Source organism: Saccopteryx leptura, chromosome 3, assembly GCF_036850995.1.
Source record: "Saccopteryx leptura isolate mSacLep1 chromosome 3, mSacLep1_pri_phased_curated, whole genome shotgun sequence".
NCBI lineage: Eukaryota > Metazoa > Chordata > Mammalia > Chiroptera > Emballonuridae > Saccopteryx > Saccopteryx leptura.
The window spans coordinates 306,122,309-306,147,850 of NC_089505.1; the positions used below are offsets into that span (position 1 = coordinate 306,122,309).

Here is a 25,542-nt window from a genome sequence, read left to right on the forward strand (position 1 = left end):
CACTGGAAGGCCTTCACATTGTAACTGCAGCACGTCACATCCAAGAAAGAAACTGTGCAACAAGGCTTACTGATCCTTTCAGAGGCAAACCATGATATGGTCCTCTGCCGAAGATCATGCTCAGAAGAGGGCTGGGGGACAGTAAGGAAGGTTGGAATTTCAGGAACAAAAGGGGTTTGATCATGAAGGTGGATGCCTTCTAACTAGCAGAAGGTAGCCGTAGCGTATTGTTGGTATACTTCTGAGAGAGAAAGACATACCCTTTGTAATTATTGTAATTACACCAGGAAAACAGGTATAAACAAGCACTACACAGGCTAAACCTAAATGTTTGAGTACCCTATTACACACATACATAGTCTTCCCTCAAGTATGAAGGACTAGATAGAGAACATTCTATTTTACATGTGTATATATAGGAATACATATATATATTTGTGTGTAGAGGTGTGTACACACACACCTGTATCTGTACATACATACACACATGCATGCCAGTTTCACTGTTTCTGATGTTTGGAAGGCTTCCGTCTGTAATTTAGGGAGAAGACCATGTCCTCTGTCAAAGGCAGTTCCTGGCTTCAATAAGCAGGTTTTACAGATGCCTCCACTTACGAACGTGTGGAAAGGTAGTTTCTGGGTGACTGGCTTGGATGATGAAACGGATCTAGGATCTAGGAACTTCACTAGTTTTGCTCTTAAAGCACACATTTCTGAACCTTAAACTTATCCACCGTACATCGTTCCCACGCCTTTAAGGCATAGCTATCCACTCTGGTTTCATCTTTGATAGACAACTACCCGTAGGACATCTCCATCTGAATGTTTTACTTGCCCCATAGTGCAGTTATCAAAATAGTGCTAATCATTTTCCCTCCCAAGTTTACTTCTCAGCTATCCTTTAATGAGCCTGCTGGGTGACCAGGCTTGGCAACTGAGACCCTCCCTTGATTTCTCCTGCACCTTGCCTAGCAGTCACCCCCACCTGTTGCTTCTACCTGGGTATCGCTCTTGAACCTGGCCTCCTCTGATTACGTGATACCCCCACAGATGCCCAGTCTCCTGGCCAGCTTTCCTTGCTGGGCTCCAGGCCCTTCCACGCTCACTGACACCTTCCTGAGGACCAGCTTTGGTCATATCACCCTCTTCTCACAATCTCTAGATGGACCCTTGTCACCTGCAGGATCCAGTTTAGTTTCAGAGAGTGCTAACCACGCCTTCCTCGGGTCAGAACAAAGTCGCTCTCTCTCCAAGCCCCTCTGTGTTTCTCCGTCCGTGTCCCTCTCCCCAGCTCTGGTGCTCGGGTGTCCACCACTCTACCTCCATCCGAGCTGCCTCTTCACTCCCTCTCTCTGTCCCAAGGCCAAGCGTATGCCACGTCATTCCTGGGTTTCTTGCCCCAATCTCACAGCAATTTGTGTCTGCGGCTCTCATGATACCTTCCCTTCCTTCCTAGTGGTAGTCATGTTCACACGGAAGCCTACACCTCCTTAGACTGTACAGTGTCTGTGGGCAAACACTGCCATTGTCTCGTCTCTGTGCCCCCCCCCCATCCTTGCACATATATAGTATAAGGGTTACATAAATTTTGTTTCTTGAACTGGGGTTCATGGACCCCCATGTATTCAGGGGTTTAACAGACTTGTTAATTTTTGTGTTTTCACTTGAATTATAATGCTTATGCTGATTTGGTCTAATTATTTTCATAGACTAGAGCTTCTGAGTGCTGAAGTTGGTATTTCTCAGATTGTTTTTTTTTTTTTTTTGAAAGGTTGACTCCAATCTAAGGAATGTGGCAACATTTACTTATTTGTTGAATGCGTGTTTATCTGTTGAATCTGTGAAGGAGTGCATGAATCCAGCTGTCCCTCAGCCGAGCCCTACTGTTTGAAGATTCTGCCAGGGCCCTGGAGCAGCTCCACGGGCGTAGGACGGTGTCGCAGGCTCTCCTTACGTCAGCTGTGACTCAGGATTTCCCTCCGAGCTGACTCTGTGCAGCAGGAAGTTTTCTAATGAGGGGTTCTTGTCTTCAGACACTAACCACCTTTTACCCAGAACCACAAGATAAGTTTCCTTTTCCGACAAAAGCAACATGGCTTAGAGTCACAGGGTGCTGACCAGCACCACACCCCAACAACGCTACGCCAGAGGGCGTCTGTTTCCAGCAAGCGTACACTTAGTAACCTCAGGCCCAGCTCTCTGCTCTTCCTGCCCTCATCCCTGAGGGTTTATTCCATTTTTCTCTCCGTTTGTTTTCAAAGAAGTAAAAGAGCACAGTGGGGTTGGGATCTATGCCCTGGAGCCAACCTGCTTGGGTTCCTACTTGCTCTGTTGGGTGACTAGAGGCAAGTTACTTACCTCACTCTACCTCTGATTCCCTTTCCTAAAACCATAAAGATGATAATAACAATAGTGGTAGGATTGTTGTCAGGATTAAATGAGATAATACATACATAAAGTGCTTAACACAGTGCCTGGCACACAACAAGGGCTTTTTAAGTGCTGCTACTGCTCTAGTTATTAGCATCACCATTATCTTTATCCTTTCAAACTCTGTGTTCTGGTTTGAAATAATTTACCATTCTGTAGCGCAAGGACTCTCGCCCTGGAGTTCTGCACTCCTGCATTTGTAAACATTTCTTGAGAGGTTACAATATTTCTCCTTCCCGATCTGAAGTATCTTGTAGCAACAAATTCCTCTTTGGCTTCCATTCTCCAGCTTGATTAGTTTTAAAAAGTTTTCCTGCCACTGGTAGTTGTATTTTTTGTTTTTTTCCTCTCAAGGCAGCCACGCCAAGCCCTTCCTTCATTGTTTTCCCTGTGAGGTTATTTTGCACTGTTTTCTACTCATCGCCATGGCTATTCCCTTCCCTTTCATCCTGCCCTTATAAACTAGCTCTGCAAGTCTCTTTACAGCGCTTGCTATTCACGTCAGAACTCCCTCCAGGTTTTCGGTGTCTTTGTGTTAATGGGGTGTAAAGAATGTACTCAGTTTTCCAGATGTGCCCTCACCCATCACGTTTGTTCCAAGAGGAGACCAGGACCTCATGAGTCACAAAGTGACACCCCGGCCGGCACTGGCAGCTTCAAGTGACTCTTGGCTTTTCTTGTTGCCTCCTGACACTGAGACTCATTTGTAATCACCCCTGGCCTCTTTCAACATGACGCTTCCTGGTAGCGATCTGCAATTGATTATCTGGGCTTCTAATTATTTTCCTCCAGATGTACGGAATCTCTCTCTCCCCAAAGTGAATTTTACTTTCTTGCCCCTATTGCCATTATATTATGTGTGGTTTGAAGTTTTTCTGTCCTTTGGCATTGGCCATGCAACTGAACTTACTAGTGTATTATCTGCATTCATCACTAACATGCCACCACCCCGTCCTTCTGCATCATTTTCTCTGGGACGCCACTGCACACATCCCTGCACAGCTGTTTGAGAAGGTGGTGGTGGGGTTAAGTGTCAGGAGAAAGATCACAAAGCCCTGCCGATAATTATTTTTGACTTTAGGCCAAGCTACACTTTCCAGGACCATCTGCATCATCACACACAGAAAAGTTTTCCTTGACTATTTGAAGTAAAGGCATATTTTTTTAAAGTCAGCAATAGTAACTAGGCAAAAGATTTCAGATGTTGTGGAGAAGTTAACTTTTATGGAATATAACAAATGATATATTAACTGAGATTTTACTCTAGATCATTGATGGATTTGGGTCACAGGACTTCACGGGTTGTAACTAAAAATATACATAATTATAAACCCAGTAAAAATGATGATTTCTTCTTAAGTTAACTTGTATACATGAGTGTGGTTTCCCCAGTTAGATTGTACATCTAATGAAGACAGGAATCTTATTTTATATCTCTTCAGATTCCAGTGCCCAGTGTATGTCTAAGCATGCAGAGGCTAAAGAAACAGGTACTGTGGTATGCTATACCTTATGTTGATGTACTTATTGAAAATCTGTAATATGTAACTTTTTTTTTTTTTCCTGAAGCTGGAAACGGGGAGAGACAGTCAGACAGACTCCCGCATGCGCCTGACCGGGATCCACCTGGCACGCCCACCAGGGGCAACACTCTGCCCACCAGGGGACGATGCTCTGCCCCTCCGGGGCGTCGCTCTGCCGCAACCAGAGCCACTCTAGCGCCTGGGGCAGAGGCCAAGGAGCCATCCCCAGCGCCCGGGCCATCTTTGCTCCAATGGAGCCTTGGCTGCGGGAGGGGAAGAGAGAGACAGAGAGGAAGGGGGGGGGGGTGGAGAAGCAAATGGGTGCTTCTCCTATGTGCCCTGGCCGGGAATCGAACCCGGGTCTCCCACACACCAGGCCGACGCTCTACCGCTGAGCCAACCGGCCAGGGCCTGTAATATGTAACTTTTAAAATAATATTAGTATGTCTTATTTTAAGTGGACTCTGCATTAAAAAAATTCCATATTAGAGAATAAATATTTTTGCCATAGATAACATAAATTTTATAATACAAAAAGACATGGAAACAGAATATTGGCTAATTTGTCTAAATTGCTTTGTTACAAAAGAATACTTAACAAAATGATTTATTGTAGATCTCTCTTAAATATTTCTCCCTCCACTCCAGTGATATGTAAAATTAGCAAGGCTAAAATTGAATTCACATGCGATTATCACGTATTGTGTGCTCTGGTTATAATTTGAACACAAAAATTTTTAAATAAATCAATATAATAATTATAGTGGTTAAGATAAGATTACAGTACAATGTTGGATAGGAAAGAGAACTTAGGAATCATTCTAGTCCAATCTCTTCATTTAATCGGTTGGAAAATTGGCCTCTTTACAAGTTCTTAAAACAAATGGAAGGCAGAGCTAGGATGTGACTCTAGGTGCCCTCAGCTGGTTTGGGTGTTTGCTAACACTCTGAAACGTGGATTAGCACCTTTACCTTAAACTCTGCCAGGTTTCGCAGGCATGGCTATACCCTCACAAGAAATTTAAAGTAAAAAATATTTTGAGCATAGAGTCAGGCAGGATATTCAATTTTTATGATAGATAATCCAATGTCGTTCCCAGCTCACTTGTCAGAACATAAAATGCAATAGACATGTTACTGTATTTTCCCTTTCTCAAACACTTAAGCTGTGTTGGACTCATATTTTCCATGAGTAAGTTTAGAAAAATTTTGGCTACAGCCAGTCCAAACATATGCCTCCATTCTGAGAAAAAAAAATCATGTCATACAACGGTAGATATAATATTGGATCAATTCAATTCATTTACATCCATGTATTCTGGATTCCTCCCAAAATAAGCCTCTTAGTAATTTGTCTTCTCTGAGCTTTCTTCATAAATCTGATAGCTACTCTGTGCTTTTCTCTCAATGGATATTTATGTATAATACATGTCAGTTTCCTTCATTATTTTTCTTAGGTTCTCAGCTAAGTGTTCCAAATAATGTATTAATTATTAAGAAAACAATAAAATCTTTATTACATTGACTCTTCTCTGACTAGTCTAGTGACTCATAAATAATTATGCTGATTTAATACTCACTTGCCAATTCTCTTAATTTCCTAAGAAATTATGGCGCCTGTCATCTCAGTATACTTGTTTGTTTTTGAATGTGTCACTGTCTCTGGTTAGATCAATGACTACTGTCACAAAGACAGCTTTACTTCCTAATTGTCTCAGACACTTTAACATGTTCCCATCAAAGATGAATTTAACCTCTGGTAGATCTCTATCACTGTCATTTATTTATTTTTTTTAATTTTTATTGATTTGAGAGAAAGAGAAGAAAGGAAAAAAAGGAGAGAGAGAGAATGAGAGAGATTGATTTGTTGTTTCAGTCATTTATGAATTCATTGGTTGCTCCTTGTATGTGCCCTGACTGGGGATAGAACAGGCAACCTTAGCATACCAGGGTCACATCTTAACCAACTGAGCTAACCAGCCAGGGCCTCTATCACTGTCATTTTAGTCTTCCATCTACAATTTTTCTGATTTACTAATGGACACATCAAAATTTATTTTCTGCACTAAGTATTTGGATAAGTCTTTGTTACCCTACAAAAATTATTTTACTTTGTAGTATGACTCACTATAAATTCCATTATTACCTAAGTGTATAGACCCCTGAGGAGAAGGTTGGCTTCAGAATCTTAGTTTCCAAGAACAAATCTCCCTAAAGAAGACAACTGAATGAAGTGGGCCTGCTGGGCTGAACAATAGATCAGACACTTGTCATGGGCAAAGCCTTATGATGTGCAATTGCATCCTAGACCCAACGTATGAGGTTAGGGTAGCACACTGGAAAGATCCCTGAAGACCAAGGTCCTGACACCTGGTTTTCCCATTAGAACATTAGATGTGTCACTTCAACAAGTCACCTTAATCTTGTGGGTCTAAGTTTGCTCGTCTGAAAATAAGGGAACTGCACTAAATTATCTATGAATTTCATTCAAGCTCTTGCTATCCATTGTCGGATGAATACAACACAGCCTAATCCTAACAGGTACCGGAATGCACAGCACTTCTTAGAAACCCCTGAGCTGTTTTCCTCTTGGTGACCCAGTGCACTTTGCCATAGATGGTGTTTCCATTTTTGCTTTTGCCATCAGGAAGCTTATTTTCAAGTAGGCAGCCTTTCTCCACATCTCCCAGGCATGCATGTTGTATACCAGTCTTTGCCTTGACTTTAATTATTTCTCTCCATTTCCATTTGCCGGGGTCCTTATTGCACTCTGTCCTATTATGTTTTATGTGTGTCTGTAAGGCACTTTGGAGTGAGGCACAACAGTAACACATGCAAAGAAATAAGACAATGAGAAGAGGAGAGGCTTTGGAATCAGGTGGACTGGATTGATTCTATCACCGACTAGCCTGCGTTCTTAGATAATTAATTCTCTTGAGTAACCGTTTACATGGGCAAATCTTTTCTCTCAAGGTTTTGGTAAGAATTAGGTGGGACAACTTAGCTAACATGCCTGGCAGAAAGTAGCTAATTTTTTTCCCCCATTTTTCCCACTCCATCTTCAGCTTTATTGAAACATAACCAACAATCAAAAATTGTATATATTGAATAATAAAGGTATACAACATGATGGCCCAATATACATAAACATTGTGAAGTATTCACCATCGCCAATCAACATATCCATCACCTCACACCTTTACCATTTTCCTTTTCTCCTCTTTGTGGTGAGAACACCAAAGAGCTACCCTTTCAGCAAATTTCAAGTACACAATACAATACTGTCAATGATGTCACATTGCTGTAGACCATGCCTCCAAAACTTATTCATCCTCTTTCCCCCCTTTCTTGGTTTAGCCCTGAAATAATTTCATAAACGCTAGTTGACCGCTCTTGGTCCCTGAGTCATCCCGCATCCCCGTTTGTCATGAACATCATCCACAACACTCTACCTATGGTGGGAGTCCCAACCCTTCAAGCTGCAGGTCCACTGTTAGGGATTAAATTATGAGGAGCCTGCGAGTTGAAAGGCCTGATCTCAGACAATGCTTTCCAGGAACAAAACAAAATTGTGTGGTTAAAACCAGGAACCAGGCATTAGGGGACCACTGCTCATTTTGCTTCTGAGCCGGTCACACTATTTTTGAAATCTCCACTTCAGTTATAAAACAGAGCCAAGTACATTTGCTATCTATAAACCCTATAGGGATGCCTGATGGATTTGCAAATTGCTTTAGAGCTCTCAGATGAAAGGTGCTATAAATTTAAATCACTTATGTGAGAAAACACACTCAGGATAAGGCACTCTTAGTAAGCTAGTTTCTTTCCTGAACATAAGTAAACACCCCTGGGATTCATGGGAGGAGCTGTGAGTGGCTATCTTGAGATGTCTGTAAATGACAGTGCTGTCATATTCACAATGAATATTTTCATCCATAAATAACAAGTATTAAGTGTCCACAGGGCACTCTGCAGAGAAGCACATGGGTATATGTTTCCTGAGATTAGTGGGAAAGAGTAATCTTTTTTTTGAAGAGTTTAACTGAATACATTTATCTGAAATCCTTTACTTTTACATGTTTGGAATAGCAAAACCATAATATAATTTTCAACGAGTCTCAATGATGACATCATGAATTCTTACGAATTAGTCCAGGGGGTCCTGAAAAGTCTATTTTGCATTGCAGACCCTCCAGAAACATCCTGTTTCCTTTCATGAAGAAATGCTGAGAGCATCTAACCTGGAGAATAAAGGCTTTGGCAAGGGGTGGGGGACAAACTTGCTAGAGGAGCCTTGCTTCTTTCTTAGAAGGACTGGCATGATGGTTTTGAACACTCTTGAAAGAGGTCCCCAATTTTCAAATGACCAGCTCACTCAAACCTTTCTCTTGCCCTATGTAGGTTGAACAATGATAGAAAGTATAGCAATGGCTTTCTTTCTTGGAAGATGGAGGTAAATATCTGAGACCTAAAAATGGCCACAACTTAAGCTAAAGAAACTAAATCTTACTGAATTATGAATGAATAAATACATGCATCAATAAGGTACACATCATTGGTTTATTCATTCAGTGATTTATTCATTCAATAACTGATTGATAATGTATTGCAGTGATTTTCAACCTTTTTTTTTTCATGGCACAAACACACACTAATTACTAAGGTCAGTGCCCCTGACTAAATACAACCATTTTCATCTCATGGCACAAATAAATTAGTTACTAAAGAAGAAGAGGTCAGGGCCCCTTTTTCTTTAGTAATTAGTTTATGAGTGCGTGAGAAACAAAGGTTGAAAATCACTCATCTATTGTGTCCCAGACCGTGGGGGAGGAGCTAAGCAGTGGATGGTTTCTTTCTGAAATAATCAGTAGAGATTTACCAATGTCTAGGACAAGCCTCAAGCTGTGCCATGATCCCTTGAGATTCGGGAGATAAAGAGGCAACTGGGATGAAAACTCATGTGTGGTTGGTTCTCCTGAAAAGTTTCAATTGCTGGGTGCTCTGATGTATAAAATACTGTCATAACATGTTTATTGAGACTCATTCTGACTTTTCTCTAAGGGATCTCTGATTGGTACATCCTTCAGAGTGACAAAGTGAGGAACAGGGAGGACACTGATATGAAAGAGAACAGCCTAAATATCTCCATTTAGGAATGTAATGGAACCTCATCTATTTCATTACACAGTGCATGTTGGTGTGTCTAAGTTGTTTTATTACAGCGTCATAAGCCAGAAAGTCTACCCTTTACCTGTTCTGTAGCCAGTGCTGTTAAGGTAGACAGCAAAAGTCCGAGGTTCGTGCATCGCCTGCCAAGAGGGGGAAGAGCAGTTCTCGTTGTTAGTGTAGACGTTGTGGTTGTGCACATACTTCCCAGTGAGCATGGAGGACCTGGACGGGCAGCACATGGGTGTGGTCACAAAGGCATTGGTGAAGGTGGCCCCCCCGTGTTCCATAATCTTTCTCGTCTTGTTCATGACTTGCAGGGACCCTGAAAGGCACAATTCCAGGGTTGTTTAGCACAGGGTACCACACAAACAGCCGTTTGTGTCTTGTCACTCAGTGGCTCTGTTCCCTTGCTTTATTAATTTCCTTCCCTTGGCTTGAAGAAGACTATAATTTGACCAGCTCTCATTTCCAGAACAAAATGAAAACATTTGGGACCCTACCATCTCAAGTATTTTGTAGAATAATAAACACACTTCAGCTTCTCCTCCCTTTAATCACAAAGGGGAAAAATGCAGGCTAATCTGATAATTAAAGCTAGAATTCTAGATACAGAGCAGATTCAAAGGCCAGCCGCCCTTTGAAGATTACAGTGAACAATAGCCTGCTACAAAGAGCATCAACCCGCCCAGCCCACCACACATGCACAGAGCTAGTAACATTGCAGAGATGACTACATATAGTGTTTTAATCATATGAAATAAAAGAGAACGTTTTTTCTACTATGTAGAAGTTCAAAATGCCTGCAGTTAATTAAATTTAAAAAAACCCTAAAACTTCAATGTAACTTGGTATGCTCTAGCAAACTCACCAAATGCCTGCTAGTTTGCCTATGAGGATGGCACTACAGCTTATATTTTCACCTGTTTATATGTAATTTTAAAAGACAGGTTGTCTGCTTGTGAAAGAACTATGATTCTATTGCACTCAAAAGTATTCGTATGGTAGAAAAATCTTCTGTTTTAACTGTAAAAGATGAAATGGTAATGTAAGATTGCTGAGGAAGAAAAAAAAAATTCTACTTCGATTACTCTATCCAGCCACACACTGCAGCTGAAACACATCCAAATACTGCAGAAAAAAACGCAGGCCCGAATTCAATAGTCTTTTCAGGACTTGTCAAGAAATGCACTACAGAGCACCCCAGCCAAGCCCATTGCATTTGAATCCTGGAGCCTCACATTTCCAACAGGTCCCACTTTTTCCAAAGAAAGGAGGAAAGTCTATGTAGTTTTCCAGCAAGGAAGGAAATCGTAATGCAAACCAGGCGAGCATTCACAGCAGAAGAGAAGCGTGCCACCATCCAGAGAGCCACAGTTTGCCTGACTGTTTCACACACTAGCTTCCACCATGCACACAAAACATACGCAAACAGTAGGGCTTCTAATTGGGTCTCGTTAGTGTTTCCTAAAATATGCTTCACTTAGGAGGATCTTAACTGCTTTTTCCTCTGAGGGCGTCTTCAGGGGTTCCTGCAACCTTTTTGTAATCAGTGAATTAACATGTTGTGAGCACCCGTTTCATGCTGAACATTCTGTCAGTTTTGCACTCTGGACTGGTCCCCAAGTGTAGAATTAACAAAAGAAATGAAAAATTCTCTGCTGCTTTTGGTCTTCAGTAGTAAGCTACCTAGACAAGATCCTACATATAAAATTCCTTGCAACCTTACATATAAAAATATTTGCAAAGCAACAAACACATAAGAGTGTGGACACAGCAGCGGCAGTGCCCCTGAGGTTAGAGTGGACTTGGCGTGAATGTTTAGCAAAGGTTCTGAAACAAGAGTTGAGGACAAACAAAGAAAGTGGGAAAATGTGCGAGGGTGAAGTAGACAGTTGGGAGAATGGGGAGGATGCTGAGAAGTGGAGTGATGAGTACACCACACTGATTTCCTGGAATTGAAAAGAATATGGGAATCCTCTTGAAATGTGGGAGGCAGAGTTAGCAAAGAGCTTGGAGGCTGGGTAGAGATATTTGGATTGGATCGAATAGACAAAATAAAGGCAGAGTAGATTCCTTGCCAAAGGCATGAACAACACAGTTAGAAAAAAGTCTTTGAGAAGTGTTGCTGTGGCAATGTGGCAATGGAGGCACGTGCAGAAGAAGGAATAGGCTGGACCATCAAGAGTACAGCCAAGAGGTCGCTTAAGCCACAGGGTGTAAGAGCCTGAACTGGAATTGTGTCGCTAAAAGAAAGCCACTCTACAAAGCAGAGCCAAGAGCTTTTGTAATGCATCAGAAGGCTACGATTTGACGAATACCTCAAAGTTTGCAGCATGAAAAGGAAAGACAAAATAATTGTTTCACTGTTGGTCAAAAAATAACTAAAAAGAAATATGCCCTGTAGATCAAAGAAGTTCATTTTAGAAACATTGCATTTTGTATTTGTGTGGGTGGATCCCGCAGAAAAAAGCATCCAGGAGATGAATAGATGATGAGAGACATGGGCATGGGAGAGAGTGACCGGTACATGCTGAAGTCTAGCACTTAGGCCCCTCTCTTCTTCAGATATTCGCAGTGATTACTCATTGTAATATCCTGCATTTTGGAAAAAACTCAGCAAACCATGCTGATGAATTTTCATTGCCTAATAATCAATCTCTTTATTGCCAAGAATGATCTCTCAGAGTTTCCTTTATGAGACTAGCTGAATTCAAATTTTCAAAACCATGCAGCTGGAAGCCATCTTTCAAGGTCCCGAATCACAAAACTACCATCTCCAGTTTATAGACTCATTGGACTACATAGACGGGACAGTAGGTGGAAATCTGATCACACCAAATTATATGAAAACAGACTTAAACCCTAGCCTAATCACATCTCTGGAATTGCCCCAGTCAGCACTCGCCTCATTCTAAGTATCACTTTTTTTCTTAATTCACTGAACTGATTGTGTTGAGGTCCTTATCATTCCCTGCCAATGCTCTGCTTCCAACTAGTCCCCATGTCAATGGATTGATGAAGACATTTGGTTCCTGCTGTCATTGTGACCAACACCACTTCATCACTGGTGTTCCTGAAAGTGGGCATCTGGTTTGGAACTTCTCTGTAAAGAGGAGATTGAGACAATCCTTCCTAAACTTTAAACATTATCTGGAGAACACGTTACATCATAGAATTCTAGGCCCATCTGAAGATAAAGACTTAGTGAGACCAGGGAAGGGCCCAAGAACTTGCCTTTTTAACAAGTTTCCTGTCCAGGGACCACATTTGGAGAAGGTTGGACAGAAAATCAAGGAAGCCTAGAGCTGAAAGAGACTTTAGTGACTGCCTTGTTTGAAGTGACCTAAGTGGCTTCAACCATTTCCAAGGCTCTAAGATGCTGTAGATAGAAAAGGAAAACACTGATTTTTCACTCTTAGATTCTCTAAGTGCTGCACATACATCAACTCATTTCATCATGAACACAACCCTTTGTAGTGGTACTGTATTTATTATTCCCTATTATGAACGTTAAGACTGAGGTGTAGAGGCCTAAATGATGTGTGTAGGGCCCACAGAGCCCAGATACAAGTAAAGGCAGCCTAGTCCAAAGACCATCTCTTCAGCTCCACGGAGACTGAGCACTGGCTGTGACACTGATGTTTTCAAGATAGAGAATGGAAATGATGTCTGCCTGCAGTCACTACGCCTTCCTTTCTGTAGTCTTGTATTTTGCTTCACCCAGCCTCACAGGGGGAATGCTAACAGGCACAATGCCTGCCTCCTGCTCTCCTGAGGGCCAGAGGGATCTCAGCAGAGTAGGCCCAGGTGAAGGGTGAGTGGGCTGACGATGGGTCTGTCCACAGTAGTGACAGCCAAGCCATACTGCTGTTGAACACAGCCTCTGATCTCAGGGGATTCCTTGGCTAGCCACAGATGGTGGAGTGCAGAAATCACACCTCTTCCCTCTGCTGAGCTAGCATGCATTGGCAAGGTAGCACAAAGCACGTTTTTATGGCTATGCAATGATCGATGTTGGTCAACAACACTGCCTTGCTCTGCATCCACTGCCATGTGATGGCACCTTTGATTTTTCATTGGGAAACACAACCACAAACTGTTCTGTAGTAAAACTCATCATTATGAGAGGAGTGGATGGCACAATGTTGTTTTATTGTTGGAAAGGCAACAATGTCTTCTGCTTTAAGCTGAAGCTCCTCCCCTCTCTGGGTTTCAAGCCTTTGGTGCTTGACATGCAAATCATGCTGGTTCTTAGTTATCATAACAATTATTTCATAGGAATTGATATGAAACTTAAGATGGAAGACACATAACAATACTCCCACAGCAGGGCTTAGAAGGTTAAGAATGAGAAGAGAAAGAACCCTGGATTTGAACTTGTGGGACAATATCTGGATTTTGTCACAGGTCGACTTGAACACGTCCTTTACCCTCTTTTTATTTGTGTTTCTCATCTTTAAAATGGAGCTAATTAATAACCGTTGCCCTGCCTTGTTCACAGCACTGATAAGAAACCAGTGGCGCAGGGCCCCGATTTCACTCTCTGCTCACTTCAACCCCACGGTTAGTCCTCTCCTGCCTCTCTCTCATCTCCCTCTCTCAATCTCGTCTCAATTCCAAAAGCTAGATAAGAGCAGAAAGGTTATCATAGACTGAGTATGTCCCCGATAATTCCTTTGTTGACACCTAAGGCCCCAAGTGATGGTAGCAGGAGAAAAGGCCTTTGGGAGTTGATTTGGTCATGAGGATGGAGCCCGCATGAATGAGATTAGTGTCCTTCTCAAAAAAAAAAGACAGAAGAGAGCTCCTTTGCGCTTCTGCCATGTGAGGACACAGTGAAAAGACAGACATTTATGAACAGAAAATGGGTCATCACCAGACACAGAATCTGCTAGCACCTTGATCTGGGGTTTCCCAGCCTACAGATATGAGAAATAAACATATATTTTGTATTAGCCACTAAGCCACCCAGTCTATAAAGTGCAGTTTGTTATAGCAGCCCAAATGGACTTAGACAGAAGTCAACTACTTTTTCTATTGTTTAAGACTTAAAATGTTAATTCTGGCTTACAGTTAAAAATATCAGTTCTCTTTCACACTACATAAACCGCCCTCCCCTCTTAGGCAAGAAGCCTGACTTCATTATCCTTTGAAGTTGTCCTGTGAGGAGGAAGCTTGACAGGGATCAATTAAAGGGACTGGCATTAAGTCCAGCAGCTGGCGGAGGGGCACTGCTGACTGGCTGGCGTGAGGGCAGGGAAGGTCCAGGCCACAGCTGAGGCTCAGGTCTGCCAATAAAAGCTGTCCCAGCATGAGAGTTCCAGGTTGGCCTGGGGATGTCTGCCATTGCCCCTGCAGAGGTGGGGAGGCTGGGACAGAATTCAGCCGTGGGCCAGGATGCTGCCAGGTCAAGAGTGACTGAGAGGGGAGAAGTGGCATTCTTCAGGAATCCTGTAAGAACCAGGTTTGCAAATGTGGTAGAGTGACAGGTCCATGCTCTAAGAGGAGACCCTTGGATAGGCTAAGTGACAGGTTATAGGGGTGGGACAGAACCACGGCCGGAAATTTAAATTATTCTACACACTCCAACCTATTTATTCTCAAATCACCTGTGTGACAAATCTCAGATAGAAAATGTCCCACTAATCTGAATGCCTTTACCAAAATCACATGGAGAACTTGAATTACTTTATTCACACGTTAAACTTTACCACAAAGCATTACCTCTCCTGATTCAATTATCTTAATATTTGATTATTCAATATTTTATACTGTCAAACATTAAAATTTTCATTAAGCCTATTTATCATGTCTAGGAGAACTCACAAGAAAATCAGTAATAACAATTGTCATCACCATCCCTTAAGGAAGTCCCAGGCATGTGGGATTCATATACCCCTGGCTTCCTAGAGCGACACATCCCCGTGTGGTTTGTAACGGCTCATGGCTTGTTGAGTGACAACAACAAGCAAATACGACTCACTGATTGTACAGGGTTGTTTTACACATCATTGTTTTGTGACGAGGCAAGACCAACGCTTTCAACTCAGCACTGAGGACGTCACTGCTCTTCCTCATGCGGTACGAAACCTTATGCCGTGACGTTTTTCATATTCGAAATGGTTTTATTGGTCTATTAAATATTTTGATTCTGAAAGCATGAGAAAAAAACACAACATAATAAAACAGTCCCCCTTCTTCTACCCTAACTAGGAAATTGGTGGAAGAAACCCCGACGCTACAGCTAAAACCAGAAGAGGAAAATCAAACTGGGGGGAGAAGGAGCAAGAAGCAGATAATAAATCTGTCTGGAATGGTTCCAGGTCACTAGAATTCATTATTTTTTCCCCCAAAGAGTAAAAGGCCATTAAAAGTGGAGACTGGATTCTTAAGGGGCTGGAAATTAAATGTCTACGGAGCTAGACAAGGTAGGCTGGGGAAGGCAGCCAGGTGAAGGATAATCACAGGGCTTTTTGTCTTTGCCCCTTTGCTAGAGATACGGTGTACAGAGCCCTTCCCTGACTACCAGGAAAACCACAATAGGGGCATGAGGAGAAAGGGACACTGCTCCTTGGTCTCAGTGTCAGGAGTGACGGCGAGTGGCGGGACTGTGATGGCCTGCAGAGGACATGCCCCGCTTAGCGGAGCAGCTTCCACTCCCCTTCAAGCATCTGACAGGTGGCTGACTCATGGGAAGGCAAGCCCTTACTCATTTGAATTTTTTAAAAAAATAGAAATTTGGATTTCTAAAACACATTAAATCACCTGATTTTTCAAATGTTGCCTTAAAAAATTTAACAAAAATAATACTATTGCCTTGATCTTAAAAAGTATGCTGATCAAGTAAAATACATTTATGGGCTAGCTCTGCACTGTGGATCCCATTTGTGACCTCTGCTTTAAAGAAACAGTATTTCCAGGTACCCATGGTTTCTGAGTTTCACTGTGAGCTAAAAGAAGCGTTGGTGGGGTCAGCATTTCTAAGATCAATCTCCTAAGAATATAGGGGTGGGCAAAAGTAGGTTTATAGTTTTGAGTATGCACAACCCAGAGTTTATTCTTGTATTATTATTTATTAATTAGTGTATTATTTTCTATACAAACAACTGTGAACCTACTTTTCCCCACCCCTGTATACGGAATGCTACATTAATGATCAGATCACTAGTCCAATCAGTTCAATCTTTTGTTTCTCGGAGTGGACCTACGGAAGCATTTGGGAATGATTTAGACCCTAATCTTTTTTACTCTAGTCTTCATAAGTGAGGGCATTCCCACAAGCATTTCTGATTTTCTCGTGTTTGATTAATAAAATATCTCAAGTGCAGGGATATACTAGTATCGTCAACGTATCTCCTAGCTTCATCAAAGTTTAGCATCATGATTGCTTCAGATATATTTTTTAAAACTTTAAATAAAGTATGGATATGTTGACATTCTTGGTTACAGTTCCTTCCTCAGAGGTACCATCATCCCACACTTCATGTTGATCATGTCCATGAGTGTTTTCCTAGCTTAAAAACATGCCAATCATCCACCCATTAGCTTAGTCTAAAAACCTAAACTACTTACAGGTGTGGGCACAGCCTGACCAACCTGTTAAGTTGTAGAAAAAAGCAAATCCAGAAGTAAGGGGACCACTGGCCTAATTTAATCTTTCTACATACATATTAAGTCTTCCCCTGGAATCGTGATCTTTGTCCTACCCACCCAATGCGAGTGGGATGCCAATAAAAGGCAATAATGAGAACAAATGTTCTTTTGAAAAAGATAAGCATCATCTACACGCAAGGTTCTAGTACATTTATTAATGAATTCCTTCTATGTCTCACTCCTTTCCCAAAGCACTGGTTTATTTTATCTGTCCTCAGACAGAATTGAGGGAGTGGCCCCCATTCTTCCTGAATTAGAGCTTTCCTTACCAGCTTGATTTCATAAACTTTGATTAAACCCCTTCTCAGCCTTTGTCTTTCCAGACAAAGAGATAGAATTGTTTAATTTTCCCCCAAAAGGAAAAGTATCCTATTACAATTTTCCTAATTGTTTTTCTAAGCCTTTGCTAAGCCCGTTCTATATTTCTGGAGTTGCAGTTGTCAAAATTGCCTGACGTATTTATTCCAGGTGCAACAGGTTCTGCTTTGGTGAAGATTTATTCAAGTACTTGAACATAATTACATGTAAGTGAACAAACCAAACCCATCCCCATCAAAACCACAATAAGATACCACCTCACATCCCATTAGGATGTCTATTATCAAAAATCAGAAAATAACAAATATTGGCAAGGACGCAAGGGAGCGGAAACCTCTGTGCACTGTTGGTGAGATGGTAAAATAGTGCAGTTGCTATGGAAAACTCTATGGCAGTTTCTCAAAAAATTAAAATAAAATCATCAAATTATCCATCAACTCCACTTCTGGGTATATAACCCACACTATTGAAAGCAGGGTCTCCAAGAAGTATGTATACACCTGTGTTTGTAGTAGCATTATTCACTATCGTCAAAAAGTGGAAGTTACGCAAATTTCAACAGATGAATGGATAAACAAAATGCAGTCTATACATATAATCCAATCATATGTATTTTTCAAAAGGAAGACCATTCTGATAGATGCTACAATATGTATGAATCTTGAGCAAGGACATTACCCTAAATGAAATAAAACAAATACCATATGAGTCACTGATATAAAGTACTCAGAACAGTCAAGTTCATGGAGACAAAAGTAGAATGGTGGTTGCTAGGAATTAGGGGTATGTGGTGTTACTGATTAATGGGTATAGAATATTAATTTTATAAAATAAAGACTTCTGGAGATTGGTTATAAGACAATGTAAATGTACTTAACATTACTGAACTATACACTTAAAAATGACTAAAATAATAAAAAATATACCCACAAACCAACTAAAGTCTAGAGCAGGAAGATTCATAAAAATTATGAGAACATTACAAAAGGCTAAGCAAAAGTCTCCATCAAGCAGTACCCACGACCGAGAGCATGGTTTCTCTGCTGTGAAAGGTGGTCTTCTCTAATCTTCTTGTCCACAGTTCTCTGTGGTTCATCACCAACTTATTTTGCTAATAAGGTAATAAGACCCATTATATGCTTTTATCTCTCTCAGAATCTAGACTGTCAGTAAGCATTTACAGGTTGTTTTTAGGAAGGGATCAATAAATATTTGTTGATAGACTGTTGATGGAAAGGATCATTGTTAATGTGTAGCTGAGAAGACCCAGACCTAACACAGGTTCTGGTTTTATCATTTACAAGTGACCACAGCCTACTGAGTTACTGTGAAGATTAAATGGGTGATGGTTTAGAATAGTGTCCAGCTAGAATAATTAAGAAAGGCGGTAAAGGTAAATATGTAAGGAACAAATACATTGATTAGACCTGGCCTATGACTCTTTACCATTACATACAGGTACCTCCAATAGAAAACCGGTACAGGTATTTAGTCATTTTCAGTAAATAATTACTGAATGAATTCACTATAGGATAAGGGTGAAACTCTGAATTCTGTTAACAATAAATTTATTGAATGACTCCTTAATTTATTTTAAAGATAAGGACTATATACTCAATAGAGACCATGACAGATGCCTGTATTTATATTTGGGGATTGTCTTAGCTTTTTCAGACCTTTGTAGATTTATTTCAAGTTAATTTAGCACCTACCATATTTCTAGCACCAGGTTTGCAACATGAACAAAACACATCCCTGCCCTCTCATTGCTCTAAGTCAAGAGTAAGAGACAAGTTCGGAAGCACATAAGGGACTAAAGCCACCTGGAGGCACGTCCAAGGTGGTGCAAAAGATAACTCCATCAACCCTGCTGGAGGGGAGGATGGTTTGGGAGAGGGGAGACTCCCCACCCCTATTGAGGGCAAGGCATTTGACCTGTGTCATGACGAACACATAGGGCTTCTCCAGGTGGAGAAAGGGGGAAAAGACAGAAGGGACCTGATATCAAAGGCATGAAATACAGGTGAGGGAGATGAAACTACCACATGCCTTCAGGGAAGTGTAAGTTGTTTCCATGAATGACAGGGCAAAAGTAGGGGAAAGGAAAGTAGCCTCCCAGAGACAGGCAGGAGCCAGATGGTCGGGAGCTCATCTGCTTGCAGGGAAATGAGGAAAAGCTGGAGGAAGGTCTATGGATCTTGGCTGTAGCAAAAAGGATGGATATGAGAGATGTTAAGGAAGGCGAATTCAAACGTGTTCACATCATTTTATGATACTTGCTCTGTAAGTGATTAAAGCCAGCCACATGCATCCTATGTCATACCTGCAAGATGTTTCATCTTGGCATACTGCCTGAAAACCTGTGCTCTCGTTTAAGAAGTGAAGTGAAAAAGAGCAGACTCTGCGAATCCACCTCCACAGTCATTACCCCTGCTGGCTTCCAGGGCACTTGCTTCCTGCCAAACCCAAGGAGTTCACTTTGTCCGAATGCCACGGTTTGTTTGCAAACTGGAAACGAAAGTTGTCTTCCACGTAGATCATGTCCTAGCAGGGAGGGTTTTATTCTCAAGAACCCTGAGCCAGAGCAGCACTGCAGAGAAGAAGGATGCTCTGCTAGTGCTGAGTCTATAAGATACTAGTGACAGTCAAGTCGAGTGTGACGGGTAGATACGCCTAGCTGAGTGACGCCCGAGAGCAAGGGAGCGGAGTCCATGAGTGGAAATGAGAGGTGGTGACCACCTGTCAGGACAAGTTTTTTTTTTGTTGTTTTTTTTTTTTAATTTGTCCTGGAAGAACCTGAGCCCAGGCTACTGACAAGACCATGGGGCTGGGCCAGTAATAGAAGGTGAGAAGATGAGCAGCCCCATCTGATGGTGCAGAAGCGAAGCCAGAGCCACCGGATTTTGGCAGGCTCTCCGAGTGCTCTAGAATGATCCCAGATGAGCCAGGTCTTCAGAATGGCATCACATCTAAGGCGGTAGTACAGAATTACTACCAGAAGGTATGTAGACTACTATACATTTCAACTACCTAACAATTATTACAAGCTGTGGCTAAACTATTCACTCTAAAACTAATAAACCATTGCAAGTTCCTCTAGTATCTATGTTCATATATACTGCATAGAATTCCAGTCAGAGTCTCAGACTCTGCGAAACAACTTTGCCCAAATATTTAAAAAAAATTTTTGAAGGGCCACCGTCAAATCCTTGATTTCTATAATATTTAATCTGGGCTTACTCCCCTCCTCCAACCTCCTGTTCTCCTAGGCCCATTCCTAGAATCCTTCAAACGCTTAAGAACAGAAAAGTAATGTTGAAACACAAACCAAATGCCTTCTACTCAATACAAGTTCATTTCATAAACTAGGTCGTTGGTAAAGGTAGTATAAATTAAGTGCTAACCCCAAAATGTTCATTGATGGTTACTGATAATGAGAAAGGTCAGCAAACCTGAGCAAAAGAGACTAACAAGCAAAAAATGGGGCGTCTCACCCAGCTCCACATCTTGGTCATCGGTGAGCACGAGAATGATGTTGGGCCGGATGTTTTTCCGTTCCTGCGGTATCCGTCCTCTGAACCTCGGGGACCTGACGGTTGAGCAGACGCTCCCCAGCAGTTCCATGCCCAGGACAGCCAAAACCAGAGCCCAGCGAGAATACTTCATTCTGTTTGGTCCAGTGTTGCAAAACCAACAAAATATCTCAGCCTCCTGGTGTCTGCAGGTCTGAGCAGTCAGAGAAAAAGCGAGAGGGAGAGACTGAAATGAAATCCAAACCCCAAACACAGTTGAGAAAAAGGGCTTCAGCTAAGTGAGACCTGGCACCAGTGCCGGCCGAGAGAAGGCTGCACATGAGTCAGAAGCGGCAAACCCTCGCAGGCGCTGGGTCGTTTTTTTTAAGCACTTGATTATTTTGCAAATTCACTTTTGTCCTTTATTCTCATTCCAACTTTTCCTATTTCAGTTCATTGCCAAAATATCACTTCCAGCACAGGGCTCGAATGCAAAAGCTTTCTGACAAGAGCTAATACCTTGAATTAGGTATCCTGGTGGAAAAATCAATTTCTCTACTCAGAGGTGCTCAGAACATCTGTAGATGGGATCCTGGAAGAGGGAGGGAGAAAAAAAAATACAAAGGAAACATCAGTCAAGGATTCTGATACAGGTTTTTGGTCTGAAGTTGTCTTGTAAAACAGCATGATATTATATACACATATATAGGCATATATTTTTCATCTGCTCTCTGCAAGGAAAAAAACAGAAGGAAACGACATTCAGAACTGCTAACAAATGACTTAAATAACATCTTCATCCCATAATCAGCTCCATAAAAGGGTGCTAAGGGCATCATCTTCACTCACACCCTAACAGTACTTGAAACATCCTCCCAAAAGTAATGAAGGATCAGGGAGAGCCAGTGGTACCTGAAACCGCAGTGCACCTGGACAGCCTGTCTGGGGGGTGGGGGGTGGTCAGGCCCGAGGAGGAGTTTGGGGGGAGCATTAACTCACCTGCATAAGATACTGAGTACTTATCAAGTAGAATGAAACGCAAAGCTGTCAGTTGTCATCTGCATTATGTCACTCACTACCTACGAGACTTCTTTCTGCTGACAAAGACTTCATAGAAAGGAGGGCAGTTTTCCCCAGTCTCTGAAAACCTCCTAACTGTCCTCCATCGATCACCAGGGGAAGAGGAGCTTCCTCCGAGCAAGGCTGGTCCCTCTGTCCAGCCCGTGCCCTCCGGGCGCTGGCGCCCGGGGAACAGAGCCCTCCTTTGACTGTCAGCTCCAGCCTCACTATTATCAAGACCCAGAGCAGCGCCACCAGCACCGAGCTGTGCTTTGCTGCCGCAGACCTAACCCTGCAAAGCACAGTGATTGATTGGCTCCGAGGCTGGGGGTTAGAGAGACTACCCTCCCACATTCACAAATAAATAAAATCCAGAGGGAGACTTTGCCAATCTGCACAAGAGGAGAGAGTTTGAAAAGGTTGCAAAATGTCCCTTTTGCTTTGGAGCACTAACCCGCTCCAAGCCTTTCTCTTGGACTTCTGAAAGATGGCAAAGGGCTCATTAAAAAACAAACACTTCCTCCCCGCCAAACCCAGCTGTCTCTTGGATTTCATGAGGGCACATCTGTATGGGAATTTAGGCTGCCCTTAAATTAATTAGATGGCAGCCCCCTTCATCAGCGCCTCTGTCCCTACACATCTGAGGGCCTGTGTTGTGATCTGCAACAATAAACTGGCATCGGACGAATAAACAAACGAATGAAGTGTGAGTACTGCATAGCAGGAGAGGGACTCCATTGCTCACACCCATGCCCTAATTTCTGGAGGGTGGCATGGGCCGGGAGAAAGAAACTGTGTACTGTTCACCCCTGCCACACACAGCATTTTGTTTACATAAACACACACACCTCTATTATTTAAAACTTTATGAGCTGTTTTGTAAACAGTTCTAATGCTTTTTCACTCTGCCGCCTGTAGTGACTGAGAAAGAGAGAGAGAGAAGAAGAAACTCAGCAAGACATAAGGTTTTTAAACAAAAATCTAGCATCTGCAGCAAGACACTACTGACTGCATGATCTGCAGAGCATGCAACAAGCCATCTCTGCCTGGTCCTGTGGTTCTGAGAGTTAATGTGGAAGGTGTTTTGTTTTTTGGGGGTAATAATTCAGGGCTATTTCAATGATTGCTGGGCAGGCTAAACATTGAAAGCCCACAATTGTTCTGCACCAGCTCTTTGGTTTCTGTGCATTTTTCTAAAAAAAAAAATCATGAGAAAACTGTTATGAGCACAAAAGGACAGGAAAACCATAGAGATTAGGTGTCAAACAATGGCTTTCTCCCACAGAGTGTGCACCAGCCTCTGTTAAATTTCTTAGAGGGTTGGTCCTTTAAGCAGCCAACTTTGCTCACTTCTCAAACCCTACAAGGGCATGTGAAGAGAGTGAGCAGGGCTATCTTGCTGATGGTAGGGACCTGGTAAGGACAGTGTGACTTGCTGTGAGGAACAAACAGCGGAGCTTGAACTTGAACTAATCAGCCACAGTTGCAACTGAAAATTCTTGACAATTAAAATGCTGATAACATTCCCTGGAACCCAATCAATATTACTGGCTATTCTTCTCTTTATCTTATTTACTTCTTCCTTTAAGAAAAAGGAAATTAGCATTAATGGTCCCTTATATAAACTACATTGAAAATCATTTCCTAATAAAGAGGAGGGAGAGAAAGAAGATGTTTTTGTTGTTGTTTTACCTATAACCGTGACCTTCCTTTCTGGAGAGTTGAAGGTGCAGAAGAGCCCTGGGGATTTGTATGTGAAAGCCCGGAAATGAGTGGTGAAGAACTTCCCAACAGGTCTGGCCAGCAGGAGCATCCCACCCTTCAGCCCACCCCCCTTCATTCCAACACACAAAACACAGCCCTGTGCACAAGCCGCACACAGACAATCCTTTATTCAAAAATGACCTTTTAAAACCTGTCATCCTCTCCCTGCCTGATCTCCAGCTCCAGCAGGAAAAGAAGAAAAGAAGAAGAAAAAAACCCATCAGACAAAATGCAGAACTTGACAAAGGAGACAAGGATGCAATGCTGAATCGGATACTTTGCTATGGACAAGTGTCCTAAGAGAATGACAATTTGTCTTGAGAAATAGAAATGTACAAGGAGTTTTCTCTCACACACAGGAAGGGAGCCTGAGGAATGCTGCTCAGCTCTGGGATGACAGCACCAACTGTAGTCACAGCCCATTAGTGTGGAAAGTTTATGGGGCTTGGTGTAGGGCAGTCAAGCCAAACTCTAAATGTGACATGAAAAGTTTCAAGTCACATAATAGAAGGAAAAAAAGACTGGAAGACTTTAAGCCAACTGGAGAGTTGAGTTCACATGCTCGTGTGTGTACCCGATGCTCAATGTCCGGCAGGTGTAAGGGGATCGCTGTCTTCACCAAGCCTTCCCTGTGGCGCTGAGGTGGCTGAAAGCTGAAAGGGTCCAGCTCTATCCACAGTAGCAGTTCTCAATGTGTAATCTGAGAATTTGGGAGGACCCCGAGGTCCTTTTGGGGGTCCACAAGGCCACTACCTATGTTTATAAGAATGACACATTGTTTGCTTATTTATTTATTTATTTGCTTCTTTAAATAAACTTTGTTGCTATTTACTGTGATGGAATTACAGCAATGTGGATAAATTGCCTTTGTATCAGTATAAATGAAGGGAGTGTCATACATGGTTAAAAAGAAGAAACAGTTTCACTTAAGATGAAGCAGTAAAATAATTGATTTATACCTGGATGCCTTAGTGTATGTTTTTTCTTTTTCATTGCCTATGTTAGGAGGTAGGCGGTACACAGACAGCCTCTGCTGCCATGGAGGTGTGACATCTTGAGGACAAGCACCCGTGTGACAGAGGTGCAAGCTGAACCAGACACTATTTTCTCTCATAAACACCATTCTTTCTTGAAAGAATTATTTGGACTTAGGTATTTGGCAGGCATGCTCTCAAATAAAAAATGAAATGAGACTGTGTTTTCAAGGAAAACAACTGGCAGTATTTGTTGTGTTTGTTGCCAAGGATAGAAATCTAGCTTTCAAGTTAAAATCAGACTTTTGGAAAACTTGTATCCGCCACTGGGAGCTTGGCAGTTTCCCAATACATAAAACCTTTCTGATGACATTAGTGTTGATTTTAACATATTAACAAGTGTTATTTTTTCATATGGTACAATGAAATATGTCAACATTTAGAATATTTGTGTAGTTCAGAGACCCAATATTTCCCAAATGACCAAATACAATGCTACAAAATTATACATGAGTAAAAATAGTTCAATCAAAGTGCAAGATGACTATTGGATTTTAAAGCAACAGAGTATTGAAGTGTTCACTGATATGGTTTCAGATTTCTTACTACTTCTAACCTTTAAAAACTTACACAAAAAACTCCACTTGTCAAGTTTTGGTATAGTATTAAAGACGATCTACAAGGATGTGAAAAAGCTTTGCCAACTACATATTCATGTGAGGTTAAATTTTATTCCTGTACATCAACCAGAACAACGTATTTCAAAAGATGCAATGGAGAAGGTGATATCAGAACCCAGCTTTCTTCTATTCAGATAAACATGAAAATGATTTGCAAAAATGTTAAGACAATGTCATTTTGCTCACCAATATTTTCTTTGTGGTTTAGAAAATACTGGTATTTTTCATAAACTATATTAAGTTAACATATAATGGATTTGTCATTGTTATTTTCAAAAGCATTAATACATTTCTCAGCATTAATGTCTTAAGTATCACTAGCTATAATCCACACAGACAAGAGCTCTTGGGGGGTCTTCAATAAATTTTAACAGTATAAAGGATCCTAAGTCCAAAGGGTTTGAGAATTGCTGGCCTTTACTCTACCTGGGTTAGCCCAGACTTTCACTTTGAAGACTGT

General features: G+C 41.8%; 1 protein-coding gene across 8 annotated transcripts in view; it reads right to left on the reverse strand.

Moving 5' to 3' along the window:
* The window catches only part of SULF1 (sulfatase 1), a 169,424-nt gene that overhangs the window by 53,541 nt on the left and 90,341 nt on the right, over positions 1-25,542 (reverse strand). For 6 of the 8 annotated variants that reach the window (XM_066378925.1, XM_066378919.1, XM_066378922.1 and 3 more), the window contains 3 exons: positions 21,125-21,197; positions 20,588-20,819; positions 9,205-9,444 (listed from right to left, as the gene is read on the reverse strand). In XM_066378925.1, the coding sequence (XP_066235022.1) occupies positions 9,205-9,444; positions 20,588-20,759 (412 nt within the window). In that variant the 5' untranslated portion in view covers positions 20,760-20,819; positions 21,125-21,197. Of the gene's footprint in view, positions 1-9,204; positions 9,445-20,587; positions 20,820-21,124; positions 21,198-25,542 lie in introns of those variants that run through there. The other 2 variants (XM_066378923.1, XM_066378924.1) reach the window with 2 other exon arrangements.